Source organism: Perissodus microlepis, chromosome 7 (genome assembly GCF_051167445.1).
Source record: "Perissodus microlepis isolate ML-2025 ecotype Zambia chromosome 7, ASM5116744v1, whole genome shotgun sequence".
NCBI lineage: Eukaryota > Metazoa > Chordata > Actinopteri > Cichliformes > Cichlidae > Perissodus > Perissodus microlepis.
The window spans coordinates 43,067,917-43,086,944 of NC_140467.1; the positions used below are offsets into that span (position 1 = coordinate 43,067,917).

The following is a 19,028-nucleotide window of genomic DNA, read 5'->3' on the forward strand; positions in this document are numbered from 1 at the left end:
TTAGCGTAGGTGCCTTTTTTACACTTGATGATTTGTAGGTTAAAGAAAAAAAAACATTCCTATTTAAATTGTTAGGTACAAAGACTAAACTAAAAATAAGTCAAAAAACCTTCAGAAAACTGGAGAACTATTCTTTAAGAGTACTTCTTTGAAAATCGCAAGAAAGTCTGGAAGCAAAATATTAAAAAGCAAAAAAAAAAAGAGTAATAGCTCAAGACTTTTGCATAATATTGTATCTTTGCACTACAGCAGATGAAAAAATTACATGAGCAGAACTAGTAAAAAACTATAAGTTTTGTTTTGTTTAGGAGCTGAGATAATCCAGGCAAATACTCCTCACAAATCTAAAACAGTGATACTGGGATCAGAAATGTTTCCTTTTGTTGTTTGTTTGTTTGTTAGACTTTATGACTTAAATTACTGTTTAGGTTTATAGTATTTATGAAATTCTTATATTACATTGTGGTAATTTGAAGGTATTTTATCTTTTATGATAAAGGCGTGATATCATTGAGATAGTTAGCCTGGTATTGAATTGAATTTTTGTATTCCTTTCCTTATATCTATATAATTTCATTAGGATATTTATCAATAATAATGAAGTTGGTATACACACACAAACACACACACACACACAGTCATATGAAAGGCCAGCAGCTGACGCCTGTAGTTTCACGAGTGGATAACAATGTTGCCGTAGGGTTTCACGGTAATTACTCCGCTTCAATGGGTTTAACCATGAGTCTCTAACCCGTGACGGTCATGTGGGGTTTTTGCCCCTCTCTGCTCTCCAGCACACTGAGTTAAGATATTTGAGGAGTGAAGAAACACAGCGCTCCGTGGACCCAATCTTTCTGAGAAGCCAAGCCGACCAGAAGAGCTGCTTTCTGAATCCTTTCTCTCAAACCTGGTAAGGTAGCTGGTTTTTCTGTTTGTCTTACTTTTCTATAAAAAGAAGGCTTGTTAAAGGCATGTGGGGCATTGTGCTTTTATGAAAGGCTCAATTTGACATGACATTAATGTGAATTAAGGAAATGCTAATTAGGGTCTTCTTGATAAGGTTCATTTCACTGCACAGATGTAGGATACTCAAAGACAACCTTAGTAGCAGTCGATTTCCATTGTATCTACATAATATATATGTGATTTGTATTGATGTGCACTTAAAGTCTGTAAGATAGCATCAGTCAACACAAAGACAGAGAGAATAGACAGATAGAAGAGGTGCAGCCAAGTCCGGTGTATACACTGGACAGAGACGCAGAGTGGAAAAAGCAAGTGATCCAAAGCTTGGAACCCCTACACAGTTACACTTTTGTGTTATTTAAAAGTTTTAATAATTGTATCAAGACATACTGGCTTTACATTACAGGCTATTAAAGAGTGAGGACTATCTGAACTTAATTTTACCTTATCAAGATTAGGTACAATATAATATTTTCACTTAAAAAATTTGCATGCTGGGTAGATAATAATGATTTCTCAGTGCAGAGCTAAGCTTTATGGCATTTAATTGTGTCCAGACTATTTGTTTGGCAGTTTATGGACCTCCCTCTGGGATAATATTAGACTACTGCAATTCATTGTATTATGGTCTAGATCAGGCCACCATCCATCGTCTTCAGATGGTTCAAAATGCAGCTGCTCGCCTGCTAACTGGTACCAAAGGGAGAGAGCATATAACCCCAGTTTTAGCTTCTTTACACTGGCTTCCTGTCTCCTACAGGATCCAATTTAAACTTTTACTTTTTGTTTTTAAGTCACTTAATGCCCGAGCCCCTCCTTACCTGTCTGAGCTCCTCTCTGCCTATGCTCCAGGAAAAACCACGAGGTCTAGCTCAAAACTAATGCTGTCCATCCCACGGACTAATCTCAAATCCCGTGGTGATAGATCCTTCTCTGTGGCAGGTCCCAGACTTTGGAATAGTCTCCCCTTAAATATTAGATCTGCACAAACACTTGAGCAATTTAAATCATTACTAAAGACACATTTCTATGCCCTGGCTTTTAACACACTATGACCCAAGCATTTTGGTCTTATTTGAATTAGTTTAGTTATTGTTTTAATTCTTTTATTGTCCTATTATTGTTTTTTATTGTTATTATTGTATTACATTGTTGCTTTTTAATGCCATTTTTATATTGTTAAGCACTTTGTGCAGCATCAGCTGTTTGAAATGTGCTATATAAATAAATTTGACCTTGACCTTAATATCAAAGCAGCACCTCACATCATAGCCCATTTTCAATTATTATATGGCTATAAAGGCTACAATGGGTTTAAATAGTCAGTCATGTGAGCGTATTGTCTATTTGTTCCTTATAAAATGATCCCTTGTTGACTTTCAGCTTGATGTTGTGTAATCGTACACACGGCATGCCTCGTGGGGACTTCAACGTTTATTTTGCCAGCAGCAGGCGAGGAAACGTCAGAGCTGAGGAGTATGTGTCTATTGTCATCTTAAAATCATTGCTATTAAGCTACTGCTGTGCCCAAATTTGTATTGTTGTGAACACTTTAAAACCCATGTGCAAAGTAAAGTTTTTCTCAATTTGAATTGTGTTGTGGACCACAGGGCAGTGGGCATAGCTCTGCTGGTTGTCATCCTTGCAGCACTTCTCATCCTGGGCTGCTGGTACTTCAAGAAAAGGAGTGGCTACAAACTTATCAGAGTGAGACCATCACACTTTATAAGTGATTTATGTTATTCTGATTTGTTGTTGGTGAACATCTGTAAAATGTCAAAATGAAAATTCAGTTCACCCTATTTCAAAGAGCATCATGTGTTCAGTTTGTACCCATCTTTTCCCAGCCTGTATCACTGTGTTCTCATTTTGTTTCATCACAAACCCTCGTACACCTTTCTGTAACTTGCAGAGCCCCAGATCGGGATCGTCAGGTTATACAGGAAGCCAGTACTCGGAGGCAGGATCTCCAGCAGAAAACAAGATGGCTCTTACTGATTTTGGCAGCTTCCGATCTGTGGTGAGACAATTACTTCAGGAATAATAGCCACATATACAGGATATAGTAATCCCCCCCCCCCAAAATCACCAATCAGTAGGTATTTCATTTAAATTTTGTGCAACCTGATATTCCACACAGAGCCTCAGAGCTCTGAAACATGATGTAGAGCACGTGAAAGCAAAAGCTGTGGATGCCTGAAGCAAAGATTATGTCACCAGACTGGAGGGAGGTATAAAAATGTTTAATTCCCAGAGGAGATGTGTGTATGGTGGAAAAGTGAAAGGAGGATCAGAGCAGGAGTCTTTCAAAAATCATGTGGAATCCCGTGTGTGAAAAATTTACATTTTGCATTTGTTGTAATGACACGTCCCTAGGGAAATAAACTTTGGCTTCACTTTTCAACGCTGCATAAACATATTATTCACATATAACTGAACTGTAGCTTTCATTTTTGTTGTTGTTCCACTTCTCTACAGGTTCCTAATGCACCTCCAGCCTATGAAAAGATTTCCTCTGGGCCATTGCCACCTCCGTATTCCCCCTGAAGCACTGTGGCTGAAGGTGGAAGAGGCAAAGAAAGACAATGAAGAAGGAACTCCAAGCTCACCTTACTGTTTGAAAATATATAATCTTATGTCCCTAGCAATATAGCGCATTGTAGCCAAATATAGGTGAAACTACTGTATCTCTCACTTTGTAAAATTAAAAACTACGCAAATGAACACAGCTTTAATACTATAGCTTGTTTCAATAAAAAGTAAAACACTATTATTGCACATTTCTGAGGATAAGAAAGCAGACACGCTTGTTTGGGACAGTTGCATTGTTTATTTCCATGCAGTATCGTCCAGAATTGTTCCATGAAAATGTACCTAGTAATTTTTTTTTAATTTTTTAGGGGGGGAAAAATCTATATGGTAAAAATAAATAAATGTGACTTTAAAATATTTATATGGGCTCAAATATGTAGTACAAATTTCTCTAGTAGTTTATTTCTAAAAAGTAAAATGCCTCTTTCAAATAGTTACTAGCTGAAAATAAGGACATGACAGACTGGATGCTGATGGATTTTTCCTTTCTTTTCTTTCCAAACCGACAGACAAAAGTAGAGCAAGTTGTAATGATAAATCATAAACAATACTGGGACTGAAATGCTAAACTGCTAAAGCTCAACTTGAAATCTATTTCATCTACCTTCCTGTTGTATCAATTGGTTATAACACTTGTAATTACTCAAGGAAGGGTCTACACATTTGAAATCAGGGCAACCTTAGTAGTGTCCCCCTCCAGAAACTCTTCACAGTATACATTTTTCACCATGTCTGACTGAGCAGGTTTACATGTAAGACAATTAAACCAGAGGATAAAACCTAATGTAGCATAACTTTAAGTTAGGAGTCAAACTAAAGCTGAAAATGTAGTTCTTTAACCAGGATTAAAACAAGCAAAAATATATGAACCCTGCTAAAACCAAGCAGCTGAAAAGTGGTGCCTGAGCCTTCACACTCCACTTTAATTGGTTCACTTTGTGTCTGCCGTTGAAGGCTGTAAAGAGGAATCATGTGTTTGTAGTGCTCCAGTGGAACTGTTGGTACAAATCACCAGTGCATCCCGAGGTTCAGTCAGCTCTGCTGAACTGACCGGCCGCTGAACAGTGCTCAAAACAGCCCCATCGGGACTAATGAGCATCTTGGAAGCTACACTTGTATGCAGACCCAGGGCTGAGGTCTGCACAGAGTGTTTTCCAAGTGTCTGATTGGTCAGTACAACAGGTGGATGGATGGTGGTGTTCGTTTTACTCGATGGGATTGTTTGACCTGGAGTGATTATTACAGTTGTGCTGGATGAAGATGTGGTCTCCACAGTTGCTGTTTCAAATGTGTTGACAGTGCTTCCGATGGGTGGAACAGTAGCAACAGGCAGTGCCTGCATCCTAGAGACTCCACTGATGATTGGTGGAACAGCCACAGTTGGCAAAACCTGTGTCCGTGTGCCAGCAGGCACCGTTTGCACAAGTGGGGTCTGTTTTTTGATTGATGTGTTGCTCAGCCCTGAATGCATTAAAACCTGCGGTTGAGCGGTGGTCGGTGCTGCAAATCGGACAGCTGTCTGCTGAGGCTGTATGCCTAGGTCAAGGGTTGTCACTGCAATCACATGCTGGGCAGGAAGAGAACCATGCAAAGCTGGTGTGTCTGCTATTACTGGTGCTACTGGCGAAGAGAGGGGTGCAGGAACTGGTATAACAGGGCTGGGTAGGGTAACAGCTGATGGCCTGGGTACTACAGGCAATGACAGAGGTCCCGACAATCTGGCCAATGGGGGTGCTACTACAGGTGAAATGGTTGATAAACATTTTGCTTGTGTAGTGGCAGCTAGTCTGACTGTGCCCTGTGCTGATCCAAGACAAGGGGCACTTGTTAACACTGGTACAGTTGGTACACTGTCTAACCTTGCTGTAGGGGAGACCAGAGTGGATGTACCTACTGGAGGTAACGCAAAGTTACCCACGTGTGCAGTTGGCAACCTAGGAAGTGCCGATACTACATTTGTTTTACTGGGTAACAAATTTGAGCCCAGGCCAGGTGTTCCTGTTAGTTTTAGTGACAAGACATTAGGAGTGGTTGCCAGCAACGGTGGAACGACAGCAGGAGTGCTTGCCACAAAGGGAGAACTTACAGCTGGGACACCAGGCAGCCTGGCTGGGGGTTGGGGTAAAACTGGCGCCCTGGGGGCTACCATGGCATGGCTTGCACCTTGAGAAGGTACTGATGGTCCAGTGCTTGTAGGACTGGCAGGAGGCACTTGTTGTGCAGGGCTAGAGATGATAAGGACGTGGCTGCCTGGAGCCAAACCCTGGGGAGGGACTACAAAGCGTGCATTGTTGAGGAGAATTTGTGTGCCAGCAGCAAGTGGCGTAGAGGTGTTAATGACTATTCTCTGCTGAATTGTGCTGGTTGCAGAGGTGGTGAATGGGGTACAGGTGGTTGCTGCAGAGGAGAGAGGGAGTTGGGTTTTATTGCGAGCAAACTGAGATGAAGAGAAGGAGGAGGACGAAGTGGTTTCTTCACCGATACTCCTCTGACAATCAAGAGTGAGTGTGGAAGTTCGGTCTGGCCTACTCTCCACAGTAGTAGCTGTCTGAACAGGAGTGGTGATGGACACTACGCTTCCTGGGATATTAACATCATTCTTTATCATGTTTCCCTTTGGCTGAGCAGCAGCAGTGTTTATGGATGTATAACAGCCTGTTTGTGACATCAAGGAGGATGCCGAGATTCCCTGGAGGTGAGAGCTGGTGCTGACTGATCCATGAGAGACAAGCTGGGAAGAACAACTAGTGATGGCATTTAAACTTGTTGCTGGGACCAGTCCAGTGGTAGTGGTGAAGGTTGTTGGCCCACATGCATTTGAAACAGACCCTGGTGTGAACTTGGAAGCAGACTGTGACAGGGCACAAGTAGTCTGTCCAATAGTTGCTTTCCCTGGTAACTGGATTTGAACCCCTGGTGAAACATAAAGATGAGAAAAATATTTATTAAATTTGTGGTGGAAAAGGTTTCTTTGATTCCAGCAAATCAAGCACTACAGTGAAGTAGTCAATGCGAGTCCAACACATCAGTCTTTTTTCCAAGCCAAACCAACTGTGAAGATGACATCATCATATAGCCATGCTGTCTCTCTCTCTCTCTCTCTCTCACACACACACACACACACACACACACACACACACACACACACACACACACACACACACACAGAGTAAGAAGGCAGCATGACCAAGACGTGTTGTCCTCAGTTGTTCTGCAAGATAATGCTCTCTAGAGAAGACAAGAGCAGCACACATTCCTGTAATCACTATCAAAATCACAGGTAAGTCATTTATCAAACCATCTTCTCTTCTTCTTTTGCCTGCATCCTTTTAAGGTTGCCAGAACGAATTATCTGCTTCCCATTCTTTCAAATCAACCCTCTCTGTGCCCTTCTTCACTGCATACATCAACCTTCTCTGTGGTCTTCCTTGTTTTCTCCTGTCCACATGGCAACTCAATCTTGAACATCCTTCGTCCAGTAAATCCACTAGGGCTGCCACAAACGATTATTTTGATAGTCGACTAGTCACCGATTATTTTTGCGATTAGTTGACTAATCAGATCATCATCCATTGGACGTAAAACCTACAGCTTATTGCACCAGCATGAATCTGCTCTTATATAGCTATCATTAGCTTACAGCTTTAAGTGTTTAAGGTATGTGCTAACTAAAAATAAAGACAAGATGATAGTTTATTAAATTTTAATGAAATTTGCAGATTGTTTCGGTGAAGTTTAATAAACTCCTTGCTATCTAAAATATAACAGGACACCGGAGCATATTCTCGAGAATCTCACACTTCTGATAATCAGTTGTCTGCTTGACGTTTATTCAGCTGTGTAAAAACTATAACTTTAATCTCAGCCAAACCGATTTACTCAGGAACAAATAAAATACTAAAAAAGCCAAACAATAACATTTGTAAGTTATCTAAGTGACTTATATATGTTTAACCTGAGTAGCGAAAGACGGCGGTGGGTTTGAAAACGATTTGCCGGGAGTCCGGTGTTCTCACGGCTCTAGTGAGCTTTGCCCCTGGCTAACTATCGAGCTAGTGGGTAACAGATGTCGGAACGCTTTTCAAAATATGTGGTGTCTTGATAAACTGAGCAGGTATTTGAGGTTTACACATTCTCGTCTGAAAATATGTTAAACTTTTATTTTGTGACCCAGAAAGAATAATAAGAGTAATATTAAAACTAACTAGCTGCCGCCATTGTTGGAAACTGAGCAGGGCTGCGCTATGAATTCTGGGACAAAGCTACTTCTTCTTCTTCGGGGTTTAACGGCAGCTGGCATCCTTGTACATGCAGTGCTGCCATCTTCTGTTTCAGTCCGTTATTACACTCTTAAATCCTACTACTTATTCCTGCGTCTTTTGTGATCTTACAAAGCTTCAAACGACGCATCGACTATTAAATCAGTCGTCGACGATTTTGATAGTCGACGTAATCGTGACTAGTCGACTAATCGTGGCAGCCCTAAAATCCACCATCCCTCCTTTGCACATGTCCAAACCATGACCTCAAGTTAACCTGTCTATCACCACTGCAACCAAGAAGGGGTTCAGAGCAGATCCCTGCTCACCAACTTCACTGCTTAAAAAGCTTCACCTGCTCTGCTACATTCGATTTACTTATATGTCAACATTGGATAGTGTGGCATTTCTCCCACTATGAGATACATGTTATACACATAAACTTTACAAAGTTTTCAAAATTGAGCCAACCCAAGACAAACAACAAATAATAATAATAATAAAAAAACAAAAACTCACCTTGGGGCAGGGTGATGTTTTTGCCCTTGGACAATGGCTCCAAGCTGATACTTCTAGCAGGTTTTCCTGGTCTTAATCCCACCTTCAGAGTCTGACTTGATAATGAAGTGGTTGCTCCCTGTCCACTTGCACACGTTGCCATCGCCGGTGCTGAAAGGCTTCCAATGACAGTGGCTGATGATGTCAATGCGGGCTGAGTGACAAACATGAGTCTTGAACTAGGACCTGGCTTCGGGGAGGAGGGTGTCCCTTTGGATGCAGCTACATTTGAGGGTGAGGACGAAGATGGAGTAACCAGGATGAATTTGGTAACTTGGGATCCTTCATCTGTAGTGGTGCGTTTCATACCAGTCTTGCTGGTAGCTGCTTGGGAAAACCCTGAGCCACTTTGTAGTGGCACGACAACACTGCTATTAGCTACTGAAGCTTGAAAATGAGAACCAGCAGCAGGTGTGTGGACTGGCTGAGAAATGTTTGTCACAACTGTAGAACCAGTTGAGGTACTGAGGCCCTGACTTACAGCAACAGCACTGGCTGTAGTTTGACTTTTTGGGCATGTTATACCACTACCAGTGGTTGCAGTGAGCATGGTATTTTTGAGAGAGGAAGGGGTTTTTAACACAGGATGAATCTGCTGCTGGGGTTGGGAAATTGTCATTGCTTGGACAACAGAAGGTGCAGTCTGAGTGGGAGCAGAAGTAGACTGTGTGGCCTTGGACAGAAGGAAGGCTTTAAACTGAGGCGAGATAGTGATGACTGGACTGGTATGTACAGAGCCAAGTGTGTTTTGGTCCGAGGATGTCTGGACCTTGACAATGCCCGTGTTGCCACATCTAGTTGTTACCAGGATTGACTGTGAGTCACGGATGCACACAGTCTTCAGCTCCTGTTTCGGGTCTGTAGGTTTCTCAGGCTCAGTACAAACTGCATTTGAAACTGCTGTGATGGAGGTTGTGTTTGGTGTGGTATCTTGTGAAGCACTAGCTTGGACACTGCATAACTGTGTCTCTTTAGATCCTGCTCTGTTTAGAGCCCCGTGTTGAAGACGAGGTGAAACCGAAGGAGAAGGGGTCTTCACTGTCCTGGCATCTTTTAGGGGCGCCACTTGTTGAACAGGAATTCTGTTTTCAGGAATCCTGAACCCAGGCACATCGGTAGACATACAAAAAGAGCTGGCCACTTTGGAAACTATTGCCTGAAAGCCTTTAGTCTGTTGTTGAGCTAAAGAGCAAGACTTTGCTTCAGTTTTATGAACGAGAAGGTTAGAAGGCAGAATCACTACTTGCTGGACAGTCTTTTCTCCAGTGTCTTGGCCCAGGACGGGCTGAACTGAGATCTTTATTGGGCTATTGTTGTCTTTCCTTACAAGGTGACCCAGTCCCTCAGGCACCTTGTACACCACTTGGACTGGATTTTTAAGTGCAATCTGTGTTGGTTTGCCTTGTGGAGATTTAGGAAGAACTGCTGCCACAGTGGCCACTTCTGACTGCTCAGGGGCTTTTGTCTGCTGTGGTCCTCGTACCTGAATCTGTTGCTTGTTCTGTTGGGAACTGGATGGAGAACTTTGTGCTTTTGAAAGTTTGGTGTTAGCTACTGCAGTTGTAGGCAGGGAGACCAAAGACCTCTTGCTCGGTTCATCTTCACTGTTAACACCTGGGCAATCAGCAGGTCGATTCATTAAGGTCACTTTGTTTCCCACACTCTTAGCCAGCAGGGTGGGGATGGGCGTGTAGCCCTTAGGTAGTCCAATGGTTGGGTGAAGGATGGGGGATCTGGGAGGCGCTGAAGCATGGGCTGTTACCCTTTCTGCCCATGCTGAATCCCTGGATTTATTTGCTGGGTTCAGGTCAGATCTCGACTGTGACCTGGAGTCGGCATAAGCAATTATGCTGCTTACAGTCTGATCTTTTTGCCGCAGACCAATTCCTTTCTCTGCACTGGCTTGAGGGTGTTTTAGGTGGTTTGGAGGTACACATGTCACCATGTTTTCTCCAGTAGACTCAGCCTTAATGTCTCTAGTGTTTGCTGAGAAGAAAATAGAAAAGTCTATTAGAGATGTATTGATTTATAAGCTTTACTATTGCCTATGAAGGTTCAATAGGCAGTGACTTTCATCTAGTACAGTCAAATAAGCTAAGAACAGTGTAAACTGACTGCACTACTGCCTACAGAATGAGGAAAATCTTACATTTCAGTAAACAAAACAACAACGTTAGATTCAAGCGCAATTACCTCCACTCCAGAGACCTCTGGGAACTCTGTTTTCCATGTCTTCCTCTTCTGATCTCCCATAATGATCTGACAGTGAAGGAACCTCCTTCCCTAAATCCCTTTCTTCATCATCATCAGATGATGATGATGATAAATTGCTCTCTTCGCGCTCAAAGTTACTGTACTCTGGGTGCTTCTTGAAATCATCAAATTCCTTCTTCAAACGGAGCCTGACAATAGAAAAACAATGAAAAAAATCAAGACTTCAGTAATGATGCTATATTACAATGAGCTGTTTAAATAAAGTTGTCATCATTATACTTTGTTCTGGACAGACGACCACCAAATGAGCAAACATACCATTAAGACCAGCAATACAACTTAAACAGAAGACAACACCAACAAAACTCAATTATGGTAAACCTTAAATTCAATTTGAATGTATTTGAATAAACACTCACTGGCCAATTTATTAATTACAGTAGGTTAACTGCTTGTTATCATAAATAGCTAACAAGCCTATCACATGCTTCCAACTCAAAGCATTTAGGCACGTAGACAGAGACAAGATGACCTGTTGAAGTTCAAAAGGAGCATCAGCATAAAGATAAGTCAGGTAAGATTTTTCAGCACAACCCTCTCTAGGGCTTACAAAGAACGGACTAAAAAAGACAAGAGAAAATATCCAGTGCAGCAATATCCAGCAGCTTTCTGATTAATAATGCCTTGTTAATACCAGAAGTCAGAAAACAATTGCCAGATTACTTCAAGATGATAGAAAGGCAACAGTACCTCAAATGGCCATGCCTTACAGCCGAAGTATGAAAAAAAGCATATCTGACTGTAGGGTTTTGCGATATGACGAAATATATCGGACAACGAAATTAAAACATCTATCGTTTCATATTATACCCTACTGTTTGTTTCATGGTGTCGCAAAATACACTGTTTACAGCAATATGTTTTCATCGTTTGGATGGTCACCGTGTGGATGCAGGCACAGAGAATACCAGCATGGCCAGTCAAGATGGCGCAGAACCAGGCAGCTCCAAACAGAAGGACCTCTGTAGCATGGACATGGTTTGGTTATGAAAAGTCTGACACGGACCAGAAAACTGTACTATTCAAATTATGCCACAAACCGGTCCCCACCACAGACTCAAACACGACAAACCTCTTCTACCACCTACGCAAGAATCATGTGAAAGAGTACGGAGAGAGTTTACGGATGAGAAGCCTACAAATGATACAGGCTCACCAAAATCGACAATAGGTGATTGGAAAAACATTGCCTGATCTGACAATTATTGATTTCTGCTACAAAATATATTATTTCGTATATTATTTTCCTGACACACTTTGAGCCCCTCAGTATCCGTTGAGCATCATTTTAACACCACAGCCCACCTGAATATTATTGCAAACCATCCTTGTATGACCACAGTGATGGTGATGGTTGACAGCTGCTTTCAGAAGAATAACACACCAACTACAGAATTCAAATGATCTAACACTGGTTTCCTGAACATGACAGTGAGTTCTCTCTGTACTCAAATGCTTCCACAGTCACCAGATCTCAATCCAACAGAGCACCTGTGGGATGTGGTGGAAAGCGAGATTCACACCATGGACGTGCAACCGACAAGTGTGCAGCAACCGTGTGATGCTATTTCGTCAAAACGCCCAAAATCTCTGAGCAATGTTTATAGCACCTTGTTGCCTTGTTGAAGCTGTGCGATGAAGAATTAAGGAAGCTCTAAAGACAAAAGGGGGTCAAACCTACCTACTGTTGTACCTAATAAAGTGTCCAGTGAGCTTGCATAATTATGAATGAAGAATAAATCCAATTATTGTGTAAGCGTCAAACCTGTTCCTTTGGTGTGCTTTGACAAGCTTGGGTTCCCAGGGTGAGAGCTCATTCAGTAGTCTGATTAGTGTGCTATGGAGGTCTTTCACTGCTTCTCTCCTATAGTACCACCGACCCTGCGAGTTCAAACGTGTAAAGGAAAACTTAAGTGAGTGGGCAACACTGAAATGTGAGGAAACAAACTTTTTTCCCTCTGCTTAATAAAAATGACTGTGACCTACCAATCTCTTTTTAGTGCTCTCCAGGTCATCAAGCTCATCTTCAGTCTTACCGATCAGCTCGCGTAATTCCTCGAGACTGGTGCAGACCAACTATACAAGAGGAAAAAAAGGGCACAGAAAACTGTCAAGGACTAAATCAGGTTTAAAATTAAAATAGGAAAAAACAGACTAACAAAGGAACAAGATCAGAGTGTACAGTGAATCTGACTACCTTGAATGAGGGCTCAGCTGAAAGTTCCTCTTTGATTTTCTTTGAACATTCAGGTTTTTTACCTGTCAGAAATAATTAATACACAAATAATTTTGATGTAATACTGACGGAAGCCACAGGAGCGACATCATTACCAATCTTTTTTTCCCCTCACCTGTTTTATGTTTCTTTTTCTTGTCTTTTCTCTTGATTGTTGTGCCAACTTTCCGCAGTGTAGACTTGGCAGCCTCAGCTGGGGACAGCCTCATCCTGTCCACATGCTGTAGCTGCTTGTGCTCTCCTTTTACCCTCAGCAGCTGTTCCCTCCCTCGCTTTTTCTTCCGCTTTTTTTTTTTAGTCCATATTTTGTCATTCACCCTCTCTTCAGTCGAGTTTTGAGTGCTCTCAGAAGACAGCTGTGTGGCCAGCTCTGATGGACCACAACAGAAGCCACACTCCTCAGATTTAACACTGCTAGTTTTCTTTTTACAACATTCAAAACACGAAGATCTTTGGTGTCCCTGAGTGGGACTTCCTCCCTCCATTTTGACTCCCAACGGTTTAGTTGGAGAGGCCAGATTCACAGATCGAGCAGGAGACCTGCCTGTGTAGCTGTGCTCCCCTACATTCAGACAAGGCTCTTGTGTTTCTGCTTTAATAGTGCGAACCGCACCCAGTGTCAAGCCCGGCTCCTGTTTTATTGTGATTCTCTTTGCTTGTTGCTCCACATCTAAAGTCTCTTGCTTTAAATGAATTCTTACACTACCTCCTTCACTGGGACTGATGTGTGTGTGGCGCAGTGAGTTTGTGTGTATTTTTAAGTCCAGTTTAGAGTCTTCATAAGAGTCTCCATCAGAGGACGCTAATTCAGAAATCTGCTCCAGCGACCACAACTTTAACTTTTTTTGATCTTCTTCTTTCTCGTTTTCCTTTTTGAAAACACTAAATGTCTCTCTTTTCCGTTTTCCCAAATCACCAGTCTCTACAGTGTCCATGGAGACTCCATAACACCCCCTATCACTTTTATTGCCCTCATCCCGCATTCCATCTGACTCATCCTCCGTACCTGGCTTAAAATCAACTCTTTTCACCCATACCGAAGGAAATGGGAATGCTGGGGGTGTGCTGGGGCTCTGGCGATAGATCCTCAGGTCTGCGCCACAGAAATGTGGGAAATGTATATAGGTATTCTCCTTGCTGTCATAGCCCAAGATAGACTCCCTACATTCGTGGATGGGCTGGGCGAGCACAGCATCCTGTACATCCTTCTGTGTTTCATACACATGATCACATAGCCCCTTCAGAAGCCATACTCGCTGATAGAAGGGCAACAAGTGGAAGGGTTTCTCTTCTAAAGGGCTAACCTCCCCTAGGTTGCTAAAAAACTGGTGGCAAAGTCCCAGCTGTTCAGCGCAACCTGGCTGATCACGGGAGGCACCAATGGTTCGATACCAGCCTAAGACACGCTGCCTTAGCTCTGACTCCCATCGCCTGTAAGGCAATGTAGGCCGGCGGTGCAGTGTGGCCCTCCTCTGTGGAGGCGAGAGCAGGGAAGACATTATTTTGGAGAGGAGCAGGCTGCAACGGGGCATCAGCAAACAACGTTCCAGCTCAAAAAATATGATCTCAGGGAGGTTGAGGGCAGTCTGAGCTAGGCAGAGAAAGTGTCCTATAGCAGGGAGTTCCCAGAGGGTCTGCACAGTGTGGGGAAAAGCCAGTGAAAGCAAGCTCTGCTCCCACTCTTCCACCTCCTTGGCTGACATTTCTTCGGCCTCTTTCTTCTCAAGCTCACGTTGCCTGCAAATGCAAAGATATAGTTGTGGTTTTAAACTCTGCTTTACTTTTGCACTAAATCATCACAAAAATCAACACGCAACAGAGACTTTTAGTCTTTCCTTTCAGCAATTCACTCACCTCTTCTCCTCCTTGGCCCTCTGTTGCTCCTCTAGCCGCAGGGTCTGCACCATGATCGACTCGTGCCCACCGACAGTGATCGTAGCAAGGCTACGAGGTGTGGATCGCCGTCGCGTGGAGGTGCCCCCCGTGCCCCGTTCCTCCTCTGCCCCAAAACGTCCTTTAGAAGTAACTGCCAAAGTTGTTTTCTCTCGCAGCGTTCTAGTTTGACAAATGGAGAAAGAAAAAAGGAAAACAAGAAGCCGGGTACACCAAAATGAATAAAGTTACTTTATAAAACCAAATGAACATGGAGTATATTGACACTACTAATGTGATCAAACAGACAAACAATTATTTAAAATGGGATAACTGTAACATGCAAGTACATTTTGTTATTAATAAGCAAATAAATACTAAATAAGATGGTTGAGACATAATTTGCTGTCTCGCTACTTTATAAACATTACTTTTTTATTATTATTATTATTAATTTTATTTTAGTTTAGTTTAAAATAATATAAACATTACTATTATTATAAATTACTGACTGGAAACTTGTGAAACACCAACTTGTTGAGAATCCAAGTGACAGAAAACACCTTTGGTATGATCGTGATTGCAACTTTACAATACTTTGGACATTTCTCTCCGCAGCAATCTGTTCAAGAGTGTAGTTTCATTATCTTTACCTGGACAGCAGCGTCAGCTTCTGCTCCAGCATAATTTCCAGCTTTTGTGCCTGTTTGGAGATCCAGTGGTCCACACCATGGTAGCGATAACAGTTCTCCAACATCAGTCTGAAGTCCGCAACAAACTCTGCTATGGTCTCGTATTCCTGGCTGACAAACTTCTCCTCCATCCTCCGCAAGCACATCGACTGCCTGAGCTGTGACTGCACCCGACCCTTGACCCCTCCGATACCATGCTGGGCCTCCTGGTGGCCAATGGGATAGAGGAATGGGCTGGTGATCCCTTTGTGCTTATCCAAAAGAAAGCCTGTAAATATCCTATAAGCTTGCTGGACCTCATAGTTCATGTCCTCCTCGAAGGTATTGCTGTTGGTGGAAATGCAGACTTCAGGCAATGAGAGGTCACTGTTGGAAAACTCTGACATACCATCATTGCTCAGAGCCAGGTGGTCACCCTCTGCAGTGAGATCTCCACTGTCGCCAGGGCAGCATAACGCCACCACTGTATCAACGTCACAGGTGCCATTACTGAACCCCTCTTCTGTTATAACCAAGCCGGTGTTTTCAGCGTTGCTGCACACCCATTTTTGACTTTGTGAAGACATGACGATGTCAGAGGCGAGCTGCTGAGATGCGGAGTCTCGGTCAGTCACATCTGCTGTGATTTGCTCGGTCATGTCCTCCTGATCCATAGCACTGACGCCTGAGAAGGGGGACAGGTGTCACCTATGGCGACTTCTTATTTTACAAATAACACTCAGTGATGAAAGACTAGACTTGGTCAAATATACAATGCATTTATACAGCCCCCAAAAACCGCAAAATGGGAAAACTGTAAATTAATTTGATGCCCAACATCGCTGAGCTAAGTTTGCTTTCATTTTATGCGATGTCATGAACGGTGAACACATTATCAGAGACGCATGATAAAACGCGGGGGTGTTTACCTCGTAGAATTAGCTGGGTGACTTACCTTACCCTAAATGCCCCATCTTTCAAAACTTTCCCTGCATCAGTGTCTAGCTAACTCGAAGTTAGCTGTTCACACGCTAGCGCAAAATCAAGTCAGAATAACGGTAAGCAAACAAAAGTTTGCTCTGCCTGTTCTTCAACAAAAACTAAAGGGCACCCCTTATCGCTCCTCGCATCCTGACCACGTGCAAAATAACAACAAAACAAAGTGACCACAGACAGAATTTGGTTGGTTCAACGACATACCTCGCCGTTTTCAGCTCGGCTCCTCAGACGCACCAGGCAGGGCAAGCTTAGCAGCCACGAAGGCTTGCTAGTTCTGCTAGCTTTGCTATTGTTCCCAGCCTAGGGCCTGCAATTGCTGCGTTTGCTCTCCATGGTGAAAATGTTGCAGCGGTTACATGTCCAGGTAAAAAAAGTTCAGCGGGCGTATCATGTCGCCATCGCACGGAATGATGTCAGTGACAACTGGACGGCTAACGGAGCATTAGCCGATTGCTTCAAAACGCGTAACAGTTCATTGTCACTAGCTACCCAGCTAACCAGCTAGGTTTTCAACTTGACAGCTACTTTATGGCGGGTAAAAATGTACACATTCACTTCAGAGACAAATATACACCGTGTGGCAGGTATACTATGAACGCTGAGCGCTTACAAAAAGCTAGTAACTGACTCCTCTGGGTTGTTTGAAGACAACTGAAGTGTCCAGTTCGCTTCCACCCTGCGTGCCCTCGATGCAAATGTGCGCAGCTTGACGCAGCTAGCATGTTCCGTGTCACGCCGAACCGTTGTTTTGTTTTGTTTATTTCTTACGAGGGGGGAAAGGCGGGCACACACATACATTACACACACTCGATGCTGTATCATTGAGCTTTTTATAAGTATGTCTCTTATCGTCGTGCAAAATGCGAACGCGCTGAGACACTTATCATTACACAAATTAATACACGCGTAAAAATCCACCAACTGATAAAGCCACAATGCACAGAATGACACTGTTTAAAGTTCATTTACACTTAAGGGCTTAAGCGCCTTTAAATAAGTTAGATGAGATATAAAAGAATGTTCGTGTACGATGTAAAGTTCTGCAACGCACACGTCTCACGTTTGGCCGGTAGATGTCGCTAGAGATCAATGTACGGCAGATGAGCGTCACACGCCTGTGATTAGAGTGAAAATTTCCCCTCTTTTAATCTCTCAGGTCGTCCCTTAACCTCTTTATTAATTACCCCAAATCACATTGTGGCTATACTTGTACTTAGAGTGTGATTTAGCACAACATGTAATACAACTCATAGGTTTACATTAACAAAGCATGTGACATGGAGACGCAGTAAAATGAGCAACTCTGACAACGAGGAGGTCTCCTGCTGGGACAACTGTTAATTAAGCAATTATGCCACCAGGGAACCGTGCTGTACAGAGACTTCAGCGCAGCTAAAAGGTGGGTTTTCAGTCCAGTATGGGCCCTCATTTTGGCGCAAAATAATGGATGATTATGAGTTATATGACACTTAAGAAATACATTAAGAAAATCCGACTAACATATAAAGCACAAAATACGAAAATATGTGTACTTTCTCCAGTAAATCGTAAAAGGGATATCCAGAAGGTTGGAAATACTGAAGATGGTCAAGAAATTGCTTCCATATGTCTGCAGCATAGTTGCGATACTATGACTGCATTTTAAATGCCCCGCATGCTTTTGTAGAACATAATGCATGTATTTGATCCCATGTGTCATTAAGTGAAAATATAAATGAAAAAAAAAGAGCAATTGGTTTCCTTGCTGGAGCAAGAGCAGCATCTTTCTCAAAGTGATGCAGCTGTAGGCCTTCTTGTGAGAAGGTGGAAGGTTTGACTAAAATTCAATACTGTGAAAAACTCTTGAGTCACTCTTATTTCTTTATATTTTTAAGATGAAACTTAGAATAGGTGCCAAAGTTAACTGATACATATGCAAACATTAATGGAAATTCAGTATGCAAGACAAAAACAGTTGATACAATTCTAAAGAGCTTGAAAGTCAGTATTTTTGTATGACCACCTTTGTTCTTCAGCACAGCAAGAAGCTTTCTTGTCATTTCTTTAAATATTCTTCAGGAATAGTTCTCTAGATTTTTTGAAGACATCTAAAACTCTGTTCTGTCAAGATGGTCCCACTGCTTCAATAATGTTAAAGTCTGGCCTCTGGGGAGGCCAATCCATGACTGATAACGTACCACTGTTTGTTTTTCCAAATATGCTTTTACTGCATTGCTAGTCTGTTTGAGATCATTGTTATGCTCTTGTCAGTCAGTCTTTCTAGACAATAATGTATTGTGGATCAAAATCTGATGGTACTTTTCTGGCTTAATAAATCCATATTAACAAGATCCCCCAAGACCACTGACTGAACTGTGGGCCCAAACATGATAGAACCTCTGCTGTGTTTTAGGTCTTTCCTAATATTGACAACAATTTAAACCACAAATGTCAAATTTGGATTCATCACTCCATGAAACCTGTTTCCACTGACTTTCAGTGCAGTTATTGTGTAATTTGGCATAACTCATCCTTTTCTCCCTGTTTTCCTTATGTAAGAATCATTTCTTGACAGCCACCCTTCCACTGAAATAATTTCTGATGAAGCTTTGGCAAACATGG

The 19,028-nt window shown here is 42.4% G+C and overlaps 2 protein-coding genes across 2 annotated transcripts in view; one reads left to right on the forward strand and one right to left on the reverse strand.

Annotated features, from left to right (window-relative positions):
* Nucleotides 1-3,536, forward strand: part of mlana (melan-A) — a 6,412-nt gene extending 2,876 nt beyond the window's left edge. Inside the window, exons 2-6 of the mRNA XM_084935243.1 lie at nt 795-910; nt 2,350-2,442; nt 2,577-2,673; nt 2,879-2,986; nt 3,445-3,536. Coding sequence (XP_084791369.1) covers nt 2,354-2,442; nt 2,577-2,673; nt 2,879-2,986; nt 3,445-3,513 — 363 coding nt within the window. The 5' untranslated portion in view covers nt 795-910; nt 2,350-2,353 and the 3' untranslated portion in view covers nt 3,514-3,536. The remainder of the gene's footprint in view (nt 1-794; nt 911-2,349; nt 2,443-2,576; nt 2,674-2,878; nt 2,987-3,444) is intronic.
* Nucleotides 3,537-3,773: 237 nt separating this feature from the next.
* Nucleotides 3,774-17,127, reverse strand: brd10 (bromodomain containing 10). Its single transcript, XM_084935237.1, has 10 exons — nt 16,629-17,127; nt 15,411-16,113; nt 14,740-14,940; nt 13,001-14,622; nt 12,847-12,908; nt 12,636-12,725; nt 12,415-12,530; nt 10,569-10,777; nt 8,337-10,361; nt 3,774-6,471 (listed from the first exon to the last, which is right to left on the reverse strand). Exons 2-10 carry the CDS (start codon nt 16,100-16,102, stop codon nt 4,490-4,492), a joined length of 6,999 nt encoding a protein of 2,332 aa, XP_084791363.1. The 5' UTR covers nt 16,103-16,113; nt 16,629-17,127; the 3' UTR covers nt 3,774-4,489.
* Nucleotides 17,128-19,028: the final 1,901 nt, after the last annotated feature.